At 38.7% G+C, this 22,301-nt stretch overlaps 2 protein-coding genes and 1 pseudogene across 3 annotated transcripts; all 3 read left to right on the forward strand.

Moving 5' to 3' along the window:
- Nucleotides 1–339: 339 nt before the first annotated feature.
- On the forward strand, nucleotides 340–3,044 carry LOC139444240 (lysosomal proton-coupled steroid conjugate and bile acid symporter SLC46A3-like). The gene is made up of 4 exons (XM_071225163.1): nucleotides 340–1,476; nucleotides 1,602–1,685; nucleotides 2,336–2,492; nucleotides 2,856–3,044. The coding sequence occupies exons 1-4, from the start codon at nucleotides 357–359 to the stop codon at nucleotides 2,980–2,982; spliced, it is 1,488 nt and encodes a 495-aa protein (XP_071081264.1). The 5' UTR covers nucleotides 340–356; the 3' UTR covers nucleotides 2,983–3,044.
- A 500-nt stretch (nucleotides 3,045–3,544) lies between these two features.
- LOC139443600 (lysosomal proton-coupled steroid conjugate and bile acid symporter SLC46A3-like) lies at nucleotides 3,545–7,935 on the forward strand (annotated as a pseudogene).
- A 2,354-nt stretch (nucleotides 7,936–10,289) lies between these two features.
- Nucleotides 10,290–14,395, forward strand: LOC139444244 (lysosomal proton-coupled steroid conjugate and bile acid symporter SLC46A3-like). Of its 2 annotated transcripts, XM_071225169.1 has the most exons (5): nucleotides 10,672–10,687; nucleotides 11,218–11,397; nucleotides 11,663–11,746; nucleotides 13,796–13,952; nucleotides 14,212–14,395. In XM_071225169.1, the coding sequence occupies exons 2-5, from the start codon at nucleotides 11,238–11,240 to the stop codon at nucleotides 14,339–14,341; spliced, it is 531 nt and encodes a 176-aa protein (XP_071081270.1). In that variant the 5' UTR covers nucleotides 10,672–10,687; nucleotides 11,218–11,237; the 3' UTR covers nucleotides 14,342–14,395. The 2 variants fall into 2 exon arrangements, with proteins under 2 accessions (XP_071081269.1, XP_071081270.1); XM_071225168.1 differs by having other exon boundaries at nucleotides 10,290–11,397.
- Nucleotides 14,396–22,301: the final 7,906 nt, after the last annotated feature.

A 22,301-nucleotide genomic window follows, 5' to 3' on the forward strand; every position in this document is an offset into this window, starting at 1 on the left:
TGGCTCACCGAGATAACATGGCCAGTTTAACATGCATACCCACACCAAAATACTGTCTCCGAGCCGACCAGATCTTGCTATATCTCCTGAATGCCGAATGCAAGGTAGGGCTACAAGTACCACCTTTCAACCTTTCAGGTATGACGTAGTCAGGTGATCATACCACCGACCCTATTCCGCCCTCCGGTTAAACGCTCGATCGTCTAGATTATGGAGGCGCTTTCACATGATTATCTGCAGGATTTCGTCACGCGACACATGGTTATCAATGCGGCATAGTTTATGTGTGTGTCATGTTAGCAGTCTAATACATTTACATCTCACATGAATTATATTCACTACTGTTTACCACAACAATGGAGAAGAAACCACTTCTACCAAAACCCAAGGAGGGGGAATCTCTCCTCAATATCAGGAATTTGGTGATGGGAAACATTGTAGCAGTTCTGTACCACGTAGCGTCAGCCTTTCATGCCCCGACACTCGATCAGTACCTCTATAAGAGGTTGTCGTTGGAAGTCTTCGGCAACTACTCAGGGGACAGTGTCAGCCCAGCCAACGTGACCTGCTACAGCAACAAAACATCTGAGGGATACATTCTTCAGGAAATGGCCCAGAAAGCCACAACAAGCCAACAGATGTACTTTTCCCTCGTCAATACAGCCGCAGCATTAGTCGGTTCTCTAGTTCTTGGATCGTATTCTGATTATTTCGGCAGGAAGGTCGTGTTCATTTTGCCAGCCATTGGTGACATGGTGAGGAGCGCTATGCTAACTGCCATCATTCATTGGGAGCTGGATCTAAACTGGTACTACATCGGGGAATTTCTGTGTGGACTTGGCAGTACCAACAGCGGTATACTCCTGGCTAGTTATGCTTATGCCGCTGACAATACACCACCCCGTAAGTCTCGGACATTAGCTATAGCAGTCATAGACACAACGAGCAGCATTGCTTATGCAGGTACAAGTGCTGCCACAGGATACTTCATACAGGATATGGGGTATTTCTACCCATCTCTCGTGTCTGCTCTCATAATGTGGGTGCTCATTCTTGTTGTCGTCTTTTTCATAAGGGAAAGTAAGCATTCCCTCAAAAAGACCAACAAATCAAAGGTGAACCTGACTCAGGGGATAAGAAACGTGGTAGGGTTGTACCTGTTTGACAACACCTGTCGGGTACGGAGCCTGTTCTGGTTGGGTCTCATGTGCTACTTCTTCTCCCAAATCAGTGCTAATGCGGTAATCAACATAAACACGTTATTCATGATGAACCTGCCGTTCTGCTGGACGCCGGAAAGGATAGGCTACTTCACTATGGCATCAACAATGGCCAAGCAGCTCTTAGGTGTGCCGCTGATCAAGCTCCTGCACTACTGCATAGGCGACGAGGTCATTGGTGTCTTCAGTGCCTTTACCTTCATAGTCGCGGACCTTCTCCATGGCCTTGCAACAACAGACTGGATGATGTATGGATGTAAGAGATAACATATTTCACATTTTCAAATATTTAAGACGGATAAAAGACGACGCCATGTTTTTGAAAAACTTTTTTATTTTTTTCTTAACTTCGCTATTTGAATTACCCTTTTTTTATTTCAGATGCAATGGCGGGAGCTCTCTCTTTTGCTGCCGTACCTGTCATCAGAGCAATCATGTCCAGAATGGCCCCGAAAGACAGTCAAGGTATGTGCTGCGTTCAACATTTTCTATCCTGAATACGGTCATTGGGGGATGCATTACCGAGGAGATTCGTGAGTCAACTGCGATCATTTAGTACGTACCAGGAGAGAAGGTTCGTGAAAAAGTCTATGTCACTGCGAGACCCTGATGATATGTTATATGGCAGTGTACATCCAACGCATTCAGCACACATCATTGCTTAGATTTGCATAGGGTGCCTTTTGCAAGACTTCCTTCCACACCAAGTCTGCAACTGGGACATAGATCGGGGGATGCAGAGTTAATGAATGGTTCCATACAACAAATTTAGTCATGTACCACCTATAGATGTATTGTCATTTAAATGCTGCGATATTTAAACAGTACTTTTCTATTTGATGTCATCAATAATGTATAAATTCTATAACACTTCTGCAACAAGGATATAACAATATATGATATACACAATATTTTAATACAATTATATTTATAAACACTTATTATACAGTTATTTCCAACATTATTTCTCGGAGTGTGGTTTATATGATGATGTCAAGGTTATGTTGTGCGTTGGTGTTTACAGAAAGAGAAGTATTTTTGTGTTTGAACATAGAAATAGGATATGTTGAGGAAGATCCCAAAGTGGATCTTGAATAAACAAAAGTGTATTTCAGGATCTCTCTTTACGAGTCTGACCCTCGCTGATAAGGTGGGGGGGCTGATGTTCATCCCTTCGTTTGCTTACATCTACGAGGCCACTGTGAACTTCATGCGAGGCTTTATCTTCCTTGTCTTCGCTGGAACACATGTGGTTGCCTTTATGCTCTTGATGTGAGTATGTTACCTAATTGTTGTCTTTATTTGCGTTAGAAAATAGCGTGGTTGCCCAGTTGTCTATAGTTCACTTTGAATAATACCGTCCATTTGCCAGGATCCGATGATACGATGATTATTTATTCCAATCTCAGATTCGCCGCGATTATGATCCTTGGGTAGTACCATAACCGTGCTCACGTCCATGACCTGGTCATGAAGGTCATGAAGCCCATATTATGATACCACACAGTGATATCACTGATATAATGTTCAAAGCGACGCTAAACACAAATGTGTATGTTGCGAAATAAGACTCCAATGTGGTAATGCAGACTCCTGAATACTGAGTTTAATATATTAGTTTTGTCTTTCCTTCAGATTATTTGCTTGTTTGACATATAAGCATAACAGACGTATTGAACACGATGACACTGTGACAATACAAGACACGGAATGGCGTCAACCAACTTCCCAAAGCAACCTAGCACAGAGCACTGAAATGTGAAGAGCACTGCATGCAGGCATGGAATTAGGCACGGATATAAACAGCCTTAGTATGCTTGCTACACCGACATCATGCAAAAGCGTCATGTACACCTTTTTGTTTTATTGAATAAACCTACATTATAAGGTATCCATACTTGTTTGCATCTGTCATCAAATTATGAATGAGTGAATAAATGAATCAATCGAAAGTAGTACCAAAAAGGTTTGATGTAAACAAGTTTCTGATAAACCCTTTTCAAAATGTAAAAATGGTATCGTCGCATACTGGAAAACACACTATACAACACCGTATAGCCAAGGCCTTCATATGTTCATATGTAATCGTCCGGCACATACATGTGTATGCGAAATCGGTGTGGTGATATTGGTTCACCTTGTCCACAGTCACGACGCAGATTAAGTAAAATTGAGTTGTTCCACATATTATTCATAGCACTGAATCTACCTTTAACTAAACGTATTACCTATAGTTTGAAAATAAGTCCACAATACAAACCTTCAAATTTATTTTCGATTATTCCCCACGCTTTTTCACCGTTAATACAAGTCCAGGCACTGATATGATTCACAGTAATTCAGTCCAGTGTTTTCTCCAATGAATCGATTTTTTAAAACAAACCTGGTTGCGTCTTACTTATATAGTCTCTGACGAAAACTGTTTCATTCTGTATGCGAATGAACCTGATATGCAATTTTATACCCCACATTTAATAAGCTTTTTGGGCCCTAGTTATTTAAGTGTCGCACGTTGTATATTACAGCTCCATTGTGTTATCTCGCGTACATCACAAGTAAACGAGGTCACTAAGTCACGTGCCTACAGGGTTTAAAATTCACGACCTCAGATAAATCCTTAGCAAGGGTCAGCCTTGTGAACGCTGGTCAAATCATCGTGAACGAGAACGGCGACCACATTGTTACCAGAAAACAAAGACAAAGAAGGAAGTGTAAACTGGGGAATTTATTCAAGGCTAACGTCGTGTTCCTTGTTTTCCATTTTTCTGTCAATGTCCACGATCCATTATTAACACAATATCTTATCAAGAGGTACGCTGAGGAGGTGTTCAGTGACAGCACAGTCCATATCCTAAAGTGTTATGTTAATCAGTCGGATCCAGGATATATATTACAGGAGCAGGTACAAGACAGGATATCCAACATACGGACTTAACTAACAGCTACATCAAGCCCGTTTCTACTCATTATATGTATATTTCTTGGATCATATTCTGATTTTCTTGGTCGAAAATGTCTTTTTATGGATCCTTTAATCGATGAGTTCCTGAAATATATGAAGATGACATTATTTGCTGAAAACAAGACCTGAGATGCTTCAATATAGGAGTAGTCATAAATGGTTTATCAGGAGGGTACGATGGTGTGATGATGGCTAGTTATGTCTACACACCTACACACGGCTGACAACACACCACCTAAGAACTCCTGCACAAAAGGCATTGCGCTGATAGACTTCACCACCCACCTAGCTTCTGCAGCTTCTTCAGCCAGTGTTGGATATTTCATTAGGCATCTGGGTTATCTCTACCCCGCCGTTTCGCTACATCCTTCTCCCTCCACTCATTGTCGTTTGTCTTCTCCAAAACAGTATCATCACGGATCGGATGCCACAACCCCAAACCAGTAAAAGCGGTGAAAAATGTCTTTGGATTCTACTTTTCGAAAGATTGCGGATGAAAGCGAATCCCTTTTCTGGTTTCCAAATGCTCCATATTTTGAAATATATTTAGTGGAGATGGTGTTTCCATCATAGAATATCTTTTCCAACTGAACCTGTCCTTCTGTTGGGGTCTGAACTCATCGGCTACTACAATTTGGCGTTGTCCCTCACGAGGCAATTCTTAGGAATCTATATACCTCAGACACACAAATATGTATCATAACATCTATCATACAGGCAGGAGCCTATGTCCTACACGGCCTGGCCAACACTGATTTCATGCTTTTCACAGGTTAGTCATAATGGACATTATCTGTTGAATAAGGTAAAGAAGGCACTGTTATAATGGAAGAATAGATACATCTTAAAGAATAACATGATGACAACTTCAATGGATATTCCCTCCAGGCTGTAACACGTTAATCAAAATATTAAGTAACTTTTAGTTTGAAGATTTTCAAGAAAAGGGAAATAAAATCATATATTTGCCACATATACAATAAATTCATTTATTTTGTTTGCAGTTGTTTTTTCCCTGCGGTATCGTCGCTCCTCTGTTCCCGACTTCGAGTACCAGATAGATGCAAGACAGGACAAGGTTACTGATGCCTATGAAAGATGAAGTACTTGTATCAGCTATTTGTTTGACCTTTTCTTGTAATAGCAATTTCCTGTATGATCTTACTGTGTATGTCACAGTAAACAGTAATTTGGAGATTCATCAATATCAGGGTGAGTGAGTGAGTATGTTTTTAGCAATATTCTAGCAATATCACGGCGGGGAACACCAGAAATGGGCTCCACACATTGTACCCATGTCGGGAATCGAACCCGGGTCTATGGCGTGACGAGCGAACGCTTTAACCACTAGGCTACCCGACCGCCCCCAATAACAGGGAGTTGCCGTTAAGTTATTGTTGATTCTAATTATTTGGCATTGGGGTTTTTGTTTGAATATTGGTTATAATCTGGACACCACAAAATGATCAAGTCGTCACTAATGTCGCTATTTTTCCCCTAATGAATAATGCTGTGTGCCACATGTTCTGTCTAAATTTAACATTCGTATAATTCGTGTCCTTGACCTTTGACGGGTACCTCTTTACGAAGCATTTGCTGTATAAATGTATGGGGTGAAGATAACCCCATAAATAAAACATAGCACCCTTGACACAAGCTAAGAAATTAATGTATCGCATGAAACTACACTATTTACTATTCTAACAGGTTTACCTACCTATTTGGATTATGTTTCTAGGTTTGTCAGCACCATACCTGTGCTCCTGGGTTTCACCGAAGTGGTAAACGTCCAAGACCTGCATCACTTCGGGCTTTCCTCCAACATTAAGCTGACACCCGTGATATAACTGGAGTACTGTTAAAACCAGCGTTAAACCCACATCACTCACTCAATTGTGGATTAAGTCCACTTTTTTGTGTGAACTTTTATTTCTAAGTTGTTTTAACACAACGTTTCTATTCGAAATTCCAGTATTGGGGAGAAACATTAGCACATGTTGTCACTTTCAAAGCCTCACCTGATACTGTCACAATTGGAGAAGTCTGTATACAGTAATTGAAGGAGACTGAAATACTGGTATCTAAACGCGTTTCAGTTGTTTCCGAATACCGTTACGAGCAGCGATTTTTGGTTTTCTGTGTTGTCTAACCTACCTTCAGTGCGATTAGGAATCTCATACTGATCACCAGTGTCAAGCCCCCAATTTTTCCATATGCTTTTGGCTGTTTTACAGAATACTCTTCCTTATATTTCTGAACATCTTTGGTATGACCTCCTTTAATACCATTTGTTGCTTTCATATTTCCATTGAAGTCATTCCTTAGTTCAACTATACAATCTATTATTGGAGAGTGAAATGCAGTTGAACCACTATCCAATTACCCCTGTGCTATTTCTATCACTTCAGATGTTTCATCTTGACGTTATGATATTTCAGCATCAGCCTTGTGCACATTATCTATGCCATGAATATGTGTAAGCCCATGTAATTATATCCATGACTTTCACCTGAAGTGGACTCAGGCATAACTTGTTCCACTGAAGAATTCCTCTTATTTATGTCCCTTTGTAAACAACGCACATTTAGCCATGTTTTTTGCTTTTTAAGGCTACGGATACTTTTCTAATTCTTGAACTTCGTTTGAAGGTTCCATTGTATCGCTGCCTTTGGGGGGAAGTGATTTAGTTTGATTCTGACATAACTTGAGTACCAGCAAACTGCTTCAAAAATAACGTTAAACAAAAGTTTATGTTGATACTCAAACCTCCTTCCATCCTAGTACAGTTGATATGAAACTGAAACCATTTTGAATGAAACAACCACACTCTGTAACCAATACTCCCTGGTTTATCTTAAGAGTAATTCGTGAGTGTCGATTCTTAAAACGGTATCTTGGAAACAGTTCCACATCTTATTGAAATATGGAACCGTTTTCTTTTACTGCTGACACAGGGATACATTACGTCAACATCAAACTTGAGAGAGATAAGTATTTCATGTAATGAAACGGACATTGTTATTATTAAATTGTGAGCCGTGACGCTGACCCGACACTTCATCGATTCGTGAGTGCAAGTCCTGAATAGTTTATGAATAGTCATGTGACATTTGAATCATACAAATTATTGACAACGAAATATGTTTACTTGATTTCAATAAAAGCAAATCTGTAAATCAAATGGAAAAAAAACATCAGCTGAAATTAAATGAATTTCCGGATTTCCAACAATAATCCCAATACGCAATAAACTTGCAATAATTATGTTTTTGTAGAACAACTTATATATTATTATATTGTTTCAGGATCACTGTTTGCTGGTGTTAAACCGGAGGTCTAGGAGTGCCGGCTTTCAACCAGATGTATACTGCCATCGTGAGGATGTTCAATGGCTTCGCTTTCATCGAATGTGCTGCCTGTTACTTGTTGCCTACAGTTATCATTGTGTGAGTGTATGCATTAGCATAAGTATTATACATATTTTGGGAAAAGTATATATTTTTACATAGACATGTTTAATGCAAGCATCTCAGTATTTCAATGTCAGTCAAGATAAAACTTGTCTGTTTGTTTGCTTTGAATTTTAATTTCTACTGAAAGACTAGTCTAATTTGCATAACTTAGAAACATCCCTGTTCGTGTGTTTGCAGAGTGTTCCTTTGCATATCTCGTCGGGGCATCGTTATCGACACAACTGCTATTAACATCAACGACTACATCTGTGTAGATGACTGTGGATGGGCATTCTCATGATGATGATAATGTGAGGCATTGTCTAATTTTCCTATCTTTGGTTAATGTATATAAACGCAAGAAGTGTCTCAATGCATTAGTAGCGTTTTAGAATTTATGAAACATTTATATACTCACCGCCAAATTAACGCGACACATATAGAGAAGTATATACGTTGAGAAGAGATGTTTCCAATGTGTACCACTTAATCACAAAACTAAAAATCAGTGCAAGTGTAACTATAGTGTCTGTATTCTTATCACGATGCGCTTCACGTGATTTCCAAACTTTACACGCTAATCCTGCACGAGACAAATGGTGCATCTCGAGTCATGGATCAATGACGTCACATGTGATGCGTTACTGAGCGTCGAATCACGCAACATAATAGTATGTTCGTTTCTGAATCGAACCAATCTAATATCTCTCGAGTAATTCTTCAAATAGTAACCAACATATATGGTTTTCGCGTTTCTTTTGTTGGTGAGTATATATTCAGTTGTAAAGGAACAGTAGAAAATACTGAACGTATCTGAAGAGATCAATTTCACTACAAGTGTTTGTACATTGTGTGAAACAGTATGTGAGGGAGTATAGTTTAATGCCGCATTTAACCACATTCAATCAATATTCCGCCTGGGAACACCAGAAATGGGCTTCAAACATGTGACATGTGCGTGATGAAAATACTATTAAACGTTAACCATTTATAACCATTTATAACCATTATGCACATTGTGTAGTACAGAAAGCATGCATATGTACTGCAGGAACACGTTTCACTGACAAACTCCCAACATCCCTCGGGTTAAACAATGACACTGCAAGTAGAGATGATAGATCTCTGAGAGGAGCTTATGCACACTCGATAACCCCAGCAATCATGTTGCTGGGCTGACGTTACATGGCATTGTTTCGCAGGTGGATCTTGCAAAAAAAAAATCCACAAACTACGTCATAGGTTATTGTGATGTGATTGTAAACTTTGTGGTGCAGAGCCCCTATCTGGAAGGCTATCATAGCGCACGACAGTCCTAAGTCTATGAGTTTCGATAACTTTAGCACTAAAAAGCTTTCTGAGTCGGACCCCTCAATTCTAAAGGGAGGCCGTTTTATGGTATTAAATTAATACGTATAAAAAAAGTATGTGTTTGGAGCTTGATTCTGTTAAACTCATTAGGGTTATGCTGTGGATCGCATAGATGCCTGCCTATTCACAAACGACAGTAAATTTTAAAAACGTCACAAGGGGCAAATAATAAATAACACACTAAACTCGCTTCCGTGTAAAGCAATTTTATGAAACTCGTGAATAGTTACGGTATCTGATTCACTTTCGCTCATAAAATAAAACTGGTATTACACGGGAACTCCTTTAGTATTCCATATATACGTACCAGAGAACATTTATTCTCATCATGTTTTATATAGTAGTACAATCCATACATGATGCCCGACTGTTATGTATTTTAACCTCGTTACTCGTGACTATGCTTGTCGTAAAAGGCGACTAACGGGATCGGGTGGTCAGGCTCGCTGACTTGGTTGATGCATGTCATCGATCCAAATTGCGTGGATCGATGCTCATGATATTAATCACTGGATTGTCTGGTCCAGACTCGATTATTTACAGACCGCCGTCATATAGCTGGAATATTGCTGAGTGCGGCGTTAACCAACCAACCAAACAACCAACGTTACCAATAATGTTTAATCAGTGGAGTATGTAACCGAGGAGGTTCTTTCTACCTGAATTACTTTGATATAGTGTGTTGATACCTGTATTTGATTAGTTTAATCAGAACGTAATATAAGTAACAAATTGTTATGTCTTTCTGAATATCAATCTGGTTCCATGGCATGTATTTGAAGCTATCAAAATTGGCATACATATGTCGTACAACTAGGATGGTTATGGTAATGTTAAATCATGGATTAATAATGTACCGTTGCTCGGCAGAAGAGTTCAGATATCCATTAATTCGTCTTTGTGATCATCAATGGATGAAGCAAAGTATAAGATTAAAGAACATACTTCTGTCACTAATGAGTGGATGGGTAAAGGTATAATATGTACAATAAACATACTGACCAATATATAGCAACTGTGCCCGATTTTCAGACACTTTAGACATATATGTATCAGTTAATCAGGACACATAATGATTCCAAAAATAGCCATGCATATGTAGTTCATTCACCCTACGAGTGATATGTGCGTAGGTCTGGATGACGGATAACTTGGTGTTTATCACTTATGTTAGAGATACGACGTTAGTCGAGGTCACTACATACACTGTACATCTATCACATGATATTAGGATACAGATCATGTGGTATTCACAATCCACTGATGGCATGATACTGGGGGAACATGGAGTCTACACCGCTACTTGAAAACAAAGATAAAAAAGACAAGTCAACACTTGGAAATCTACTCAAGGCTAACGTTGTGTTTCTTGTTTTCCATTTGGCTGTCAATATCCGTAATCCACTGGTAACACAATATCTTTACAAGAGGTACTCCGATGAAGTGTTCGATAACAGCACAGGGTTCGCCAACACTCCAAATCAAACCTGTTACGTTAACAAGTCGGATCCAGGATATATGTTACAGGAAATGGTTCAAGAAAGGACATCAAACTGTCAAACTATACTCACAGCTATTGGCAGCTCCTTATCAGTTATCAGCTGTCTGTTTCTAGGGGCATATTCTGATTTTCTTGGTCGACGATTCCTCTTTATAGTACCATTAATTGGAGAGGTTCTAAGGTATGTGTCTCTTACAGCTGTTATTTACTGGAATCTCGATCTGAGATACCTGTACATTGGCGAGGCCTTAGATGGTATTTCAGGGGGGTTCAATGGTGTGGCTCTAGCTAGTTATGCCTACACGGCTGACAACACACCACCTAAGAACTCTCGCACAGTAGGGCTCGCTGTGATAGATTTCACCACCTACCTAGCTGCTGCAGTTTCCTCAGTCAGTACTGGTTACTTCATCAAAGAGCTAGGTTATCTCTACCCGTCGATAACTACAACCTCACTCATGCTTCTCTCTCTCCTCCTTGTTGTTGTACTTCTCCCAGAAACTATCCACAGGGATCGAAGATCTCAATACCCGACTCCAATGAAAGCAGTGAAAAATGTATTTGGATTCTACTTTTCAAAAGATTTTGGACCAAAGCGAATCTATTTCTGGCTTATACTTGCAGCATATTTTATATCCTATTTCGGTCAGGCTGGGGTGTACATTGTGCAATATCTTTTCCAACTAAACCTGCCTTTCTGTTGGGGACCAGAACTCATTGGCTACTTTAATATGGCGTTCTGCCTTACCATGCAATTACTGGGGATTCCAGTCATCAAACTCCTCCATCTGTGCACCTCAGACCCAGGAATATGTATCATAACAGGAGTCATACAGGCAGGAGCCTTTGTCCTTGAGGGCCTGGCCACCACTGACTTCATGCTTTACTCATGTAAGTCATCATAACAATTGCGTCAAGGTTTTAAATGTTTCCAAGAAGTTGGCATGTTTCTGGCAAAAGGGTGAGAACTCATGCCCCAAGGAAAATGTTATTGTGCTATATATGAGAAAATATTATCAGCCTTTGCTATTTACTTTTTGATGTCTTTTTGTAGTTGTTGTTTTGCCCAATGGTCAAGGAAGCTTATTTGGAGCTATATATATCAGAAAATATTATCAGCCGTTGCTATTTGCTGTTTGCTGTCTTTTTGTTGTAGTTGTTCTGCCCAATGGTCTTGCAGCCCCTTTATTGCCGACACTGAGGGCTATCATGTCGCGGATGGCTCCTGCTGAAATGCAGGGTGAGTACACAGACAGATGTCAAAGATGAAGTCATGGATTTCAGTCACAGACAGCGTTCTTGTGTCAGTCACCATTTACAGTACAGGGAGTGAATGGGTATGGTTTTACGCCGCATTAACAATATTCCTACAATAGCACGGCAGGGAACACAAGAAATGGGCTTCACACATTGTACCCATGTGGCGAATCGAACCCGGGTCTTCGAACCACTAGGCTACCCCACCGCACTTACTTTCAAGAGTATACATTGGACACTTTCATTTGAGCAAGATGTATCAATACAAGAATTGAGAACAGTTTACCTAGTTCAAACAAGTGGAAATGGTAATCGATTCCGAAAATGCTCCACAGAAGCAAGGTTGTTGCTATTTCATTATTTGTTAGAAAAACTTGAAAACATAAATTAGAAATCCAGTAATTTCAAGCTCTCGCTGATTCTGACTATGAGATTAATACAACCACATATATCGTGAAGAGTTTCCTTAACATACTGCATTGTAGCTGAGCAGTAAAGTGATATGTTAAAACTTGATATATGTAACATGCACTGAGGGAATTTGAAAAGAATGCTTTCTTTAAAGGTTAATTCACTAATGGTAAGGTATATTTGATAATAACCATGGGAATTACCGATTAGAACAAAGGTCATCAGCACCCCATGCTTATCGAACGAGGCGGGTCAGGCTCGGTGACTTGGTTGATTGCATGTCATCGTATCTTATTGGATACGTGGATCGATATTTATGTTGTCAATCACCTGGATGTCAGGTTCTGATTCGATTATTTCCAGACCGCTGTCATATAACAGAAATATTGCTGTGTGCTGCGTTAAACAACGATCACACAAACACACACTGATACTTCAGCTTTTAAAATGCCACGTAAGATACGTTCCAATTTGTTAGTGTACAGTTTAAACACATTGGTATTTCAGAGGAATGGAGCGCATTTGATACATACTGATGTTTCTGCAGCGGAGGTTTAGTTAAATTGTTTCTGCCACGGGAGTTTGTAGGCGTTGCTCTACCTACTGGTGGTGGTTTCGGTGGAAAGGTGACGGGGAACGACCTCCTGTCTGAGCCAGTGGCTTGTACGTGGCGACTAAATGGATCGGGTGTTCAGGCTGAGTGACTAAGCATGTTCTTTCTAAGCGCGTCATACGACTCAGAAGCTGTTTGATCAAGGTTAATACAAATCCATGCCTCAATAAAGCTTTCAAAAGGGTTTTTTTCAGGTGAGCAATTGACTTGCCTTTGAATTCTGCTTGTGAAGGGTTCCACCGGTGGGGCAGGATACGCTAACCTTTTCGCGAATCATCACTATTTGATAGTAATTCATAAACACATGCTTATGACATAGTCGGAATCGTACTATCGACTCTGCTTTAAGCAGAGCTTTCTATTGGATGTGGAAAGGTTTTGTCGCTTTATTTGATGACTGCATGTCATCATACTTCAAATGAGTGGATCAATCACTTGATTTTCTAACCTACATTCGGTAGTCCACTGTGATATAACTGGAATACTGTCAAGTGCGGCGTTAAACAATAAGCAAACGAGTCGGGGGGTTTCTGGCTAGAATATGTCCCCATCAGTCTAGGCTTGTATGCGACCACTGATTGGAACGGGTGGTCACACTCATTTTGATGGTTAAATGCGTGGCCACATACCTTGATGACTTGGGACAACGCACATCACTGGTGTGTCTGGTCCAGGTTCGATTATTTACAAGCTGCTGTCACATTGCTGGATATTTGGTTTGCCAAGTGCGTCGCTGAACAACAAACAACAAAACCTCACTGACCACTATCTATGTAGAATATATTGGAATTATATTTCCATAGCATAATTGAGATGATGTCTCCATTCATTTGGTTCATCTTGTTCAATGACAAAGTATTTAATTAAAAGGAATAAAAATAAAAGGAACTTTACACTTGAGGAAAAGATGCCAATTGACACTGTGAAATATTTTGTAACATGTTTTATAGGCGGTTGAGTACTGTTCCTAAATATCGTTTGTAATGTTATGTTGAACATTGTTTTCAGGATCACTGTTTGCCGGTATTGGACTTGTGAACATCATCTCATCAATTATAGGCATAACAGCTTTCAACGAGATGTATGATGCCACTGTGAAGATACTGCGTGGCTTCGCCTTTTTCGTCTGTGCGGGATTCCAACTATTGTCTGCAGTTATCATAGTGTGAGTTCCCCCAAAAAACTGATGTAATCTGTTTTCTATTTAAACACTTATGTCTATATTTCATTGTTTTTACACTTCGCTACTTTATACCCATGTTCATGTTGCATTGGCGTTTGCAATAAATGTACATTTGGTACCTAAAGTTGACAGGAGAATGAATGGAAAGATTGAGATACAATCTCATTAGCTATCCAATTCTACTAATCATGTAAGGAAAGAGCTATTATATGTATAACAAATGCATATCCATGTGTTTCAGAGTGTTCGTGTGTACATCTCGTCGCGTGGTCGACACCAAAACCTCTACTGTTGTTGTCAACAACGAACCAGACTGGAAACCTGGTCCCATCATCTCCCAGGACAAGGCTGTCACCGAAAACACGACATAGTTTCCTTTGTCAAAAACTGTTTAAGACGTATAACAACTTCTTGTTAAATAGCAGTCACTGTCACAACATATATATGATAAACTACCATTTGATATAAACGCGTCAACTCGTCAAAATATTTTCATTTCATTTGCTTGCGATAACAATCTTCACTTATATTGCATAAAATATGTATTATGTTATGCTTAAATATATGTTGGTCAGTATTTGAAAAACATTGTGATTCGCGAGTGCTAGGACTCGTATGTCTAGCAATTGGTCCACTGGATAGAAGCGCTGGAAAGGTTAAAAACTCAGGGCAACATACATATAATGTCTCATGCATACGGTTATCCTAGTTTTGGCAAATCTATAGTCATATGACTGTGAATTTTATCACAATGTACAGTAGGCTAGTGTACACTGAGTCGTGAGGGAATACACTACCACTGCACTGTCAACACATACACCTGGAGGTGCACCAAACATATCAAACAGAGATTTCAGTGACATAACGTTTTGTCGAGACATTATCTGCTCTCTACACACGCATGTGTAAGGGACGAGTGTTGTTCTACGTTGCAGTCAACAATAAGCCAAATACATGTATACATTAGTCAAAAAAACTTATTCTTAAGAGCATGATCACTGATCCACTCCTTCGATGGGGGCCTACACAGCCTTGGAATTCCTAAGGTGGCTTAATGTCTGTTAAAGGCCGACCACGAGTATCTTGAAACATGGCTTAGGTTAATCTCTTCTTCTGACTGTTATTAGTAATATATGTTATAGTGATTATCAAATGTAATTAAGTGAGTGAGTGAGTATGGCTTTACGCCGCTTTTAGCAATATTCCAGCAATATCACGGCGGGGGACACCAGAAATGGGCTTCACACATTGTACCCACGTCGGGAATCGAACCCGCGTCTTCGGCGTGACGAGCGAACGCTGTAGCCACTAGGCTATCCGACCGCCCCGAATGTTATTAAGAATGCCGGTTTTTTTGTTTTTAAGTTGTAAATCAATCACATATTCCTCAAACCTTTTTCTTGATTGTTGTAAAATCCCAGAATAAAACCAGCAATAGAAATTAGGAATGACGTCCTTTGAGTTGACAGGGCTGATTGACACACATAAACAAAAGGTCTGCTGCCTCATGACAACATGATAAAACTGATAACAGCATCAAGATACAGATATTCGAAAGGTAGACCGTGGTCGGCCTTTAAGATATGTCGATAAACGTGAGGCTGCACTCACATCTGCCCTGGCTCTGTACAATTCATATATTTTAGCTGAAGCAATCCTTAACTACAACATCCGATATTAAAGGATTCAAGCATTTAATATCATAAAGGCCTAAGTACATTCATGTTTAAGGTCACGTGACTCACAGTGTGGGATACGAAATAAATAATAATAATTACAATGTTATGGTTTAAAAAATATGTTATACTTTGACAAATATTTACTTCTTGTTTGAGAGCACACAACAAAATGGACAAAGAAAATCATCTTCATTTATCAGAAGAAATATTTCTTATGTATTTCTGGACACCAAGTATATTATAACTAATTCAATGTTTTGACAATGTAGTTCTATTCTATAGTTCTTGTTTTCACATCGAAAGTTTGATTTAAGTTGTGTATAAACTCTTAAAGAGGGGTTTGAGACCAAGAGTGCCAATCTCTAACTCGTTGTTAAAATAACTGGTTAAACAAATCTGAGTTACCAAGATTCTGTGTCATCCAAGCATAGCCAAAACCATATTTGAAGAGATTCTTCACATGGATTGCCCAATTTGGGTGCCTTCTATCACATGTATTTCTCATCATTTTATAAGATTCAAAATAGAATCTTGGGTAAAAGGGAATCATTATTCATATTTAATAACCTTCACCAATATTTTATACATTTAACAAAATAAATAGAACTTAAAGGAAGTCTCCCACATTCTCCATAGGTGGACACATTGAAAATCTTTACCCCAACCCTAAATGGAATTTTAAAAAATTCCTATAGATACATTCAATACTTTCTCTATAAACATATCCCTATATTTCGCTTCCAAATAGGGATTATTTCCCAGTAAAAGATTTTAAATTAATTATTTACGGGCAGATCCTTATAATAGATTTTAATTAAAAATTCTTATTATAGATCTTACAGGGAAAAAGTTTTGGGAGCTTGTACAGAAAGAACCTTCTACCCTACAGTCCAAATTAATTTCGGGGTTTGTATCAAACATAAATATGTATAGCTACTTATTACTTCCAGATGCCTACCATTCAATGACCATCCTTTATACCTAGAGAGGGTCCCGCTAACAATAATTTGGTTTGGTCAATATTAACATCCATACCCCATTTATCGCAATAAAATTGTAGAGCAATTAATCTGTTCTGATGACCAATAACTTTATCTGAAACAAAAATAAGATCATCTGCAAAAAGCAGAGCAATAACATTATAGATATTATAGGGTTTTTTTCCGATAGAACATTCCACCCTTTAGTCCAAATTAATTTCGGGGTGGGTATCAAACCTAAATATGTATAGATACTTAATGCTTCCAGATGCCTACCATTCAGTTACCTTCTTTTATACCTACAGAGGGGCCCGCCAGGTTCAATAACAATCATTTGGTTTTGTCAATAATAACATCCATACCCCATTTATCACAATAATCTTGTAGAGCAATTAATCTGTTCTGAAGACCAGTAATTTTATCTGGAACAATAACATCATCTGCAAAAAGTAATGCAATACTATTTGACATTTCCTGTGAAACATAAATTCCATTTTCAAAACTATCACGCATATATACAGTCAATTCCTTAATAAATAAGAAGAAAAGTAGTAGGCCCATAATGCACCTTGTTTATACCACTGAGACAGGTTAAATATTCTGCCGGCATCTTTATTATATCTCACTTGTGGACAATCATTAGACATAATGCATGTGCTTTCATCGATAGGTAAATTATCTATATTGTCATATTCTATAAAGTCAAACTTAATTCCAGTCCTGACATTAAAGTCCCCTAATAATATTATTTCACTTTGAGGGTAGCTTTCTTTTAGCACTGTTGATATATTTTCCAAAATTTCAATACAATCTTTACATGTCATTGTCTCTGGTATTATGTATACACACGCAAATATTAGGTATTTTTCCTGAAAGGTTTTCCCTTAAGATGTCAAAACAACAAGGTCAATCCACTCCATAGATTTGTTGGGGCTTGTTAAAACATGCATTTTGTCATTTACTGCTGTTCCACTACTGCATCTTCAAAATTTTCTTTTAAATTATCTGAAAACAGCCACATTCAGCAAATGCATTACTAAACTTGTCAATTGACTTCGCCAAAGTTTCGATGAGACAAAACATGTCATATTGATCCAAAATTCGCTTGAAGTCTGTAAATCTGAGCTTATTTATTAAACCGTGTACATTCCAACCTAAAACTCTCAGTGTAGAGGAATGACGAGTACCTGCTTCATGTTGATTGTCCGAAATGATCAAGTCCGGTCCCATGCCCTACCTGTTCCCACTGATGTCGAGCGGTTCTTGGGCACGAGAGCTATGATGTTGGAATCCTCGTTGTTATATGAATAAACTTCATTGTCGATGACAAGCTTATCTCCATGCAGATAGGACATTTTCCCCTCATCCTGAGCAGTTTGAAGGAATGAAAATATATTTTACGTTTGTTATGTGTCGTCTGGACACTAATGATCTGTTACCAACATTTCTCCAATGTCTTTTAGATCTCCCAATGCCAACATCTAGAAAACATCCGACACTGTTTGACATAATCTCTGTGTCGGTATACATTGATGTTTAATGGTAGCTAAAATGAAACAAAAACGAAAAGGTTATGCGATCGTGACGGATAACAGACGGGTATCATGACTGTGTTTGGACTTCAAGTTTGCTGACTTTCAGCGACTATTTTCAGCATAGTAAACTTTAATAACCATTAAAATGTTTTGGTTTATATAACTTTTGAAGGGTGGTCAAATTATATTGCACAAGCATGGATCCTACCATTCTACCAGAAATATAAAATGTCTACGCCAGGGAATAATTCGTCTCAATTATCCATTCCATTGGCTGTCAAAGGCAAAATAGCGATGACAATTTTAAGAATGGATCACTGAAAATATAGAAACGACACCAGGTGTTCGCAATGGATCAATGAAAATTAAAAAGACGACACCAGGTGTTCACGAAAACAACATTCAAGAAAGTTTGCTAATATAGGGAAACCTCAAGGCTAATGTAGTGCTTTTGGTTTTCCCTTTTGCTGTCAATATCTATCCATCCACATCCAGAACTCACTCACATTAGGGATCGCTATGATAGATTTCACCACCCACCAAGCTTGTGCAAATTTCCCAGACCAGTACTGGATACTTTGTAAAAAGAATGGTTAATCTCAAGGCTAATGTAGTGCTTTTGGTTTTCTATTTTGCTGTCAATATCTATCCATCCACATCCAGAACTCACACACATTAGGGATCGTTATGATAGATTTCACCACCCACCAAGCTTGTACTGGATACTTTGTAAAAAAAGAGTTTTTGCACGTGCAAATTGTGAATCACGTGGAGATGTCTTCATGAACAGGTACTGAAAGATGCATTATTTACTTTAAGAATACATGCATTTTCTAACTTAATATGAAGCACAGTTACATTTCTTAAAGGGCAATTTCACATGGAAATGAACCATTTTTTCTTGTACTTTTTCCACATTAAAAGTGTTAACATAGAAGTGTCATAGACAAAAATATAAAAGCATCATATTTAATTAACATATTTATTGCACTAACACGATTTATATTTTTCACATTTACCAAGTGTTCTATTTCCATAACAAAAACACCATGGCTTATGCCCCTTGCAATATGACGTCATTGGTGCCAATTGATAAACATTATGACGTCATCATGCTTTGTTAGAGCCGCTTCACGTGGTGTAGGTACAGTTTTGTGATTCTAGCACTCTCAGATGCCAGCCAGAATTGTGTTATGCTGAGTCACCACTGCGCCGGAGTGTGTCGTAGACCATGTTGTTTTACCGCAAACTGGTCCTTGATAACTTTTGCGTTGAGAATAGACAGGGACCCAGTTGAATTGGCACCAATTACGTCATAATCTAAGGGGGATAACTCAGGCCCATTTCGCTCGTAAAACGAAGGCCTCATAACGGCATATCACTTTCACACTATTGTGAGCTTCCTACTTTCACTGTGAAAAAAAATGAATATATTTTCAAACACAGATACTAACTAATTCTAAAATTGCGTTTTGTTTAGAAAAAGAAAGAAAGTGATTTTTGCGTGTACACTTCCCCTTTAAGACACTACATTTACTCCGGGATATATGATTATGTATATGAGAGTAATTGTATTCTCATTGTGTTAGAGGAAGTGGTAGAAGGTTGTAAATTAACACAGGGTGTCTAGGTATGTTATTTCAAAGATTTTGGCCAGCAGTTTATTTCAACCTAGTGACCAATAACGATTACACATTGTGCTTATACATGCATTTGATGATTTTGATCAGGTTGCAATAGACAAATCGCAATGAACATGTATTTGTTATTATCATATACACAAAGAAAAACGTTAAGCACACCCCATTTCAGAACAAAATTCATGGCATGGGATGACTGACCACGGGAGCTGGGCATTTCCAATATCAACGGATATAACATACATTTGACAACAAAGAAGATATCGGTGAGTTGTGATTGGAATTTAGTGACATAAACATCATGGTAACACAGGTACTGTTTTTGACCTAAGACAATACCTGAAAAAAGTATGGAGCTGCAGGATTAAGTAAACGATTTACGTTTGATGTTTCATGTGAAAATGTTCCTTAAAGTCTCTACTTGACATGACACGTGAAACAGATCAGTAGCGGGTTTAACCGCCCGGTACCCGGATGACGCATTCCACCCTACGTCTCATGCCTCCAGTCAGACGTTGGATCTGTTGATGGTTATACCACAATCACTCCTGGTGCAATGCTGCTTCCAACTGGCGTAAATCGTGTACAGGAGGATCTCGTGCCTGTATGCGCCGCCCCAGAATATCCAAAACATGTTCAAGGGGGTTCAAATCTGGGCTCATTGCTGGCCAGGGTAGAGTTGTTATTGCATTGGCCCTCATGTAATCCACGACTGCATGCGAACGACGACTGGCCTCAAAACGTCCCGGATGTACCGAGCCCTTGTTAAGTTGCCCCTTGTGGTGACCAAATCAATCCTGCAATTATGAGAGATACACCCCCAAACCATTACTGAGCCCCCGCCAAGTTCTCAGATTCCAGTTCTGTTGCGCAATACACCATGCTAAACGAGGGAATTGCCTAAAAGTCGGGCCAAGAAAATTCGGGCCGGGCCGGGCCAGCGGGTAATACTAAAAATGGATTGCAGAATAATAAAATGCATCTTCAGTAATGTAATAAACTGATAATTATAGCTACATACCGAGAGTCCATACCGAAAAGTCACTGTCTTGACTGTGTCTTTTCTTTGATGAGAAGGTTTCTCACCGACCTTAGCGTGTAGGGGTGTCATGTCCTGGGCAGGAAATGACAGTGTTTTGACTCCTCTTCTTTCATTAATTAACGTGTTTGGCATCCCTAATTAACCTTTACTAATTTACTGTTACAGAGCTTATTCATTAACTCGAAAACAGTGCTTCAAATTCTTCTGGACTGAGTTAAATAGATGATGTTTTGGGAGAGATCGTAGATACTCGGACTTGAAGAAACGGACATTAAACGTTGCACAGGTGAAGGATTGGTGTGGACAAAACGGGAAAGGGATCCCTGATTGTATTTTAAAACTTGTGCGCAAAGTGTATCCAAATCCCCCGAACAAAAAATACATGGGACAAGTGTGGATCTAATGATCAAACTCAGATTTGTGTGTGAAAATTCTGAGAAAGGAAAGGAAATCTATAATTAAAGTTGTCTTGGAATATGTGAATTGAGTTTTCGTTTATCGTAAGTACAATATTATCTTGATATGCTTAATGTAGGGTAAAACATCAAGTATATTTCGTTACTTATTTATTAGTTGCTTATACGTGACATATTCATATATTGTAGTCAAGCTAAGAAATATTGGCGCAACTTCTGGTACTTCAAATTAGGCCCCTTCCTAAACACCAGTTGAAAAATCTTATTAATAATTGAAGTTTATATATATAATCTGATTATTGTGTGGTATAGATCGAACTGTTGAATCCAAATGACCAAAACTAAACAAATATCTGTAATTTTCGGACTGAACTGACAAAATCTTGTCGTCAATTTCGAATTTATGTATCGTTACTGTTACATTAACCGAAACTGTTGTTCTGCTGCTGTTCCGCTGTAAAAATATTCAACACAATACACTTTGACCACAAATGCATTGAATGTGTCACATGTACACATGACCATGTGCTTTGCTATTTATAGCGCAACCGTAATTAAGCTCCGCCAAATGTGATTGATGCAGACGCCAAAAACGATCGATTCGATTTTTTATGATAAAACTACTGAAAAGTTATTGACTTATATCTAGATATGGAGCCATTTGTGGTATCCAGGGTTTGTCATTCAAGTTGATACGAAGTTTGACGGTCAATGGTGATCTTGTTTGCGTACGGTTTTCAAAACGCTTCTCCGGCACTCGGTTGTGTTTACATTGTCAGTCCTTGTTCGAAACTGAAACACCGCCACCTTGCAGGCTTTTTATGGTCAGGGTGGGGCTTTAAACAGAGATTGTCCACAATGCAATAAACACATTATATTGCAATGTTGTTAAAATGTAATTAATAATGCAGAAGGATACTAGATCCATATTTATTAACACTTCGTTATTGTAATACCCGAGTCAAGTCTGTGTATATCTCCGGACATAGAGTCAGTGTCACAAATACCATGTTAATAAAGGTCAATGGACAAGACAGAG

Source organism: Haliotis cracherodii, unplaced genomic scaffold (genome assembly GCF_022045235.1).
Source record: "Haliotis cracherodii isolate W230 unplaced genomic scaffold, xgHalCrac1.p SCAF_5, whole genome shotgun sequence".
In the NCBI taxonomy this organism is placed as follows: domain Eukaryota; kingdom Metazoa; phylum Mollusca; class Gastropoda; order Lepetellida; family Haliotidae; genus Haliotis; species Haliotis cracherodii.

Coding starts and splice junctions, on each gene's coding strand:
- LOC139444240 (XM_071225163.1), top strand. CDS start 357: ATGGAGAAGAAACCACTTCTACCAAAACCCAAGGAGGGGGAATCTCTC. Junction 1,477..1,601: donor AGACTGGATGATGTATGGAT/GTAAGAGATAAC, acceptor TTTTTATTTCAG/ATGCAATGGCGGGAGCTCTC. Junction 2,493..2,855: donor GTTGCCTTTATGCTCTTGAT/GTGAGTATGTTA, acceptor TCTTTCCTTCAG/ATTATTTGCTTGTTTGACAT.
- LOC139444244 (XM_071225168.1), top strand. CDS start 10,290: ATGGAGTCTACACCGCTACTTGAAAACAAAGATAAAAAAGACAAGTCA. Junction 11,398..11,662: donor TGACTTCATGCTTTACTCAT/GTAAGTCATCAT, acceptor TTTTTGTTGTAG/TTGTTCTGCCCAATGGTCTT. Junction 13,953..14,211: donor TTGTCTGCAGTTATCATAGT/GTGAGTTCCCCC, acceptor CATGTGTTTCAG/AGTGTTCGTGTGTACATCTC.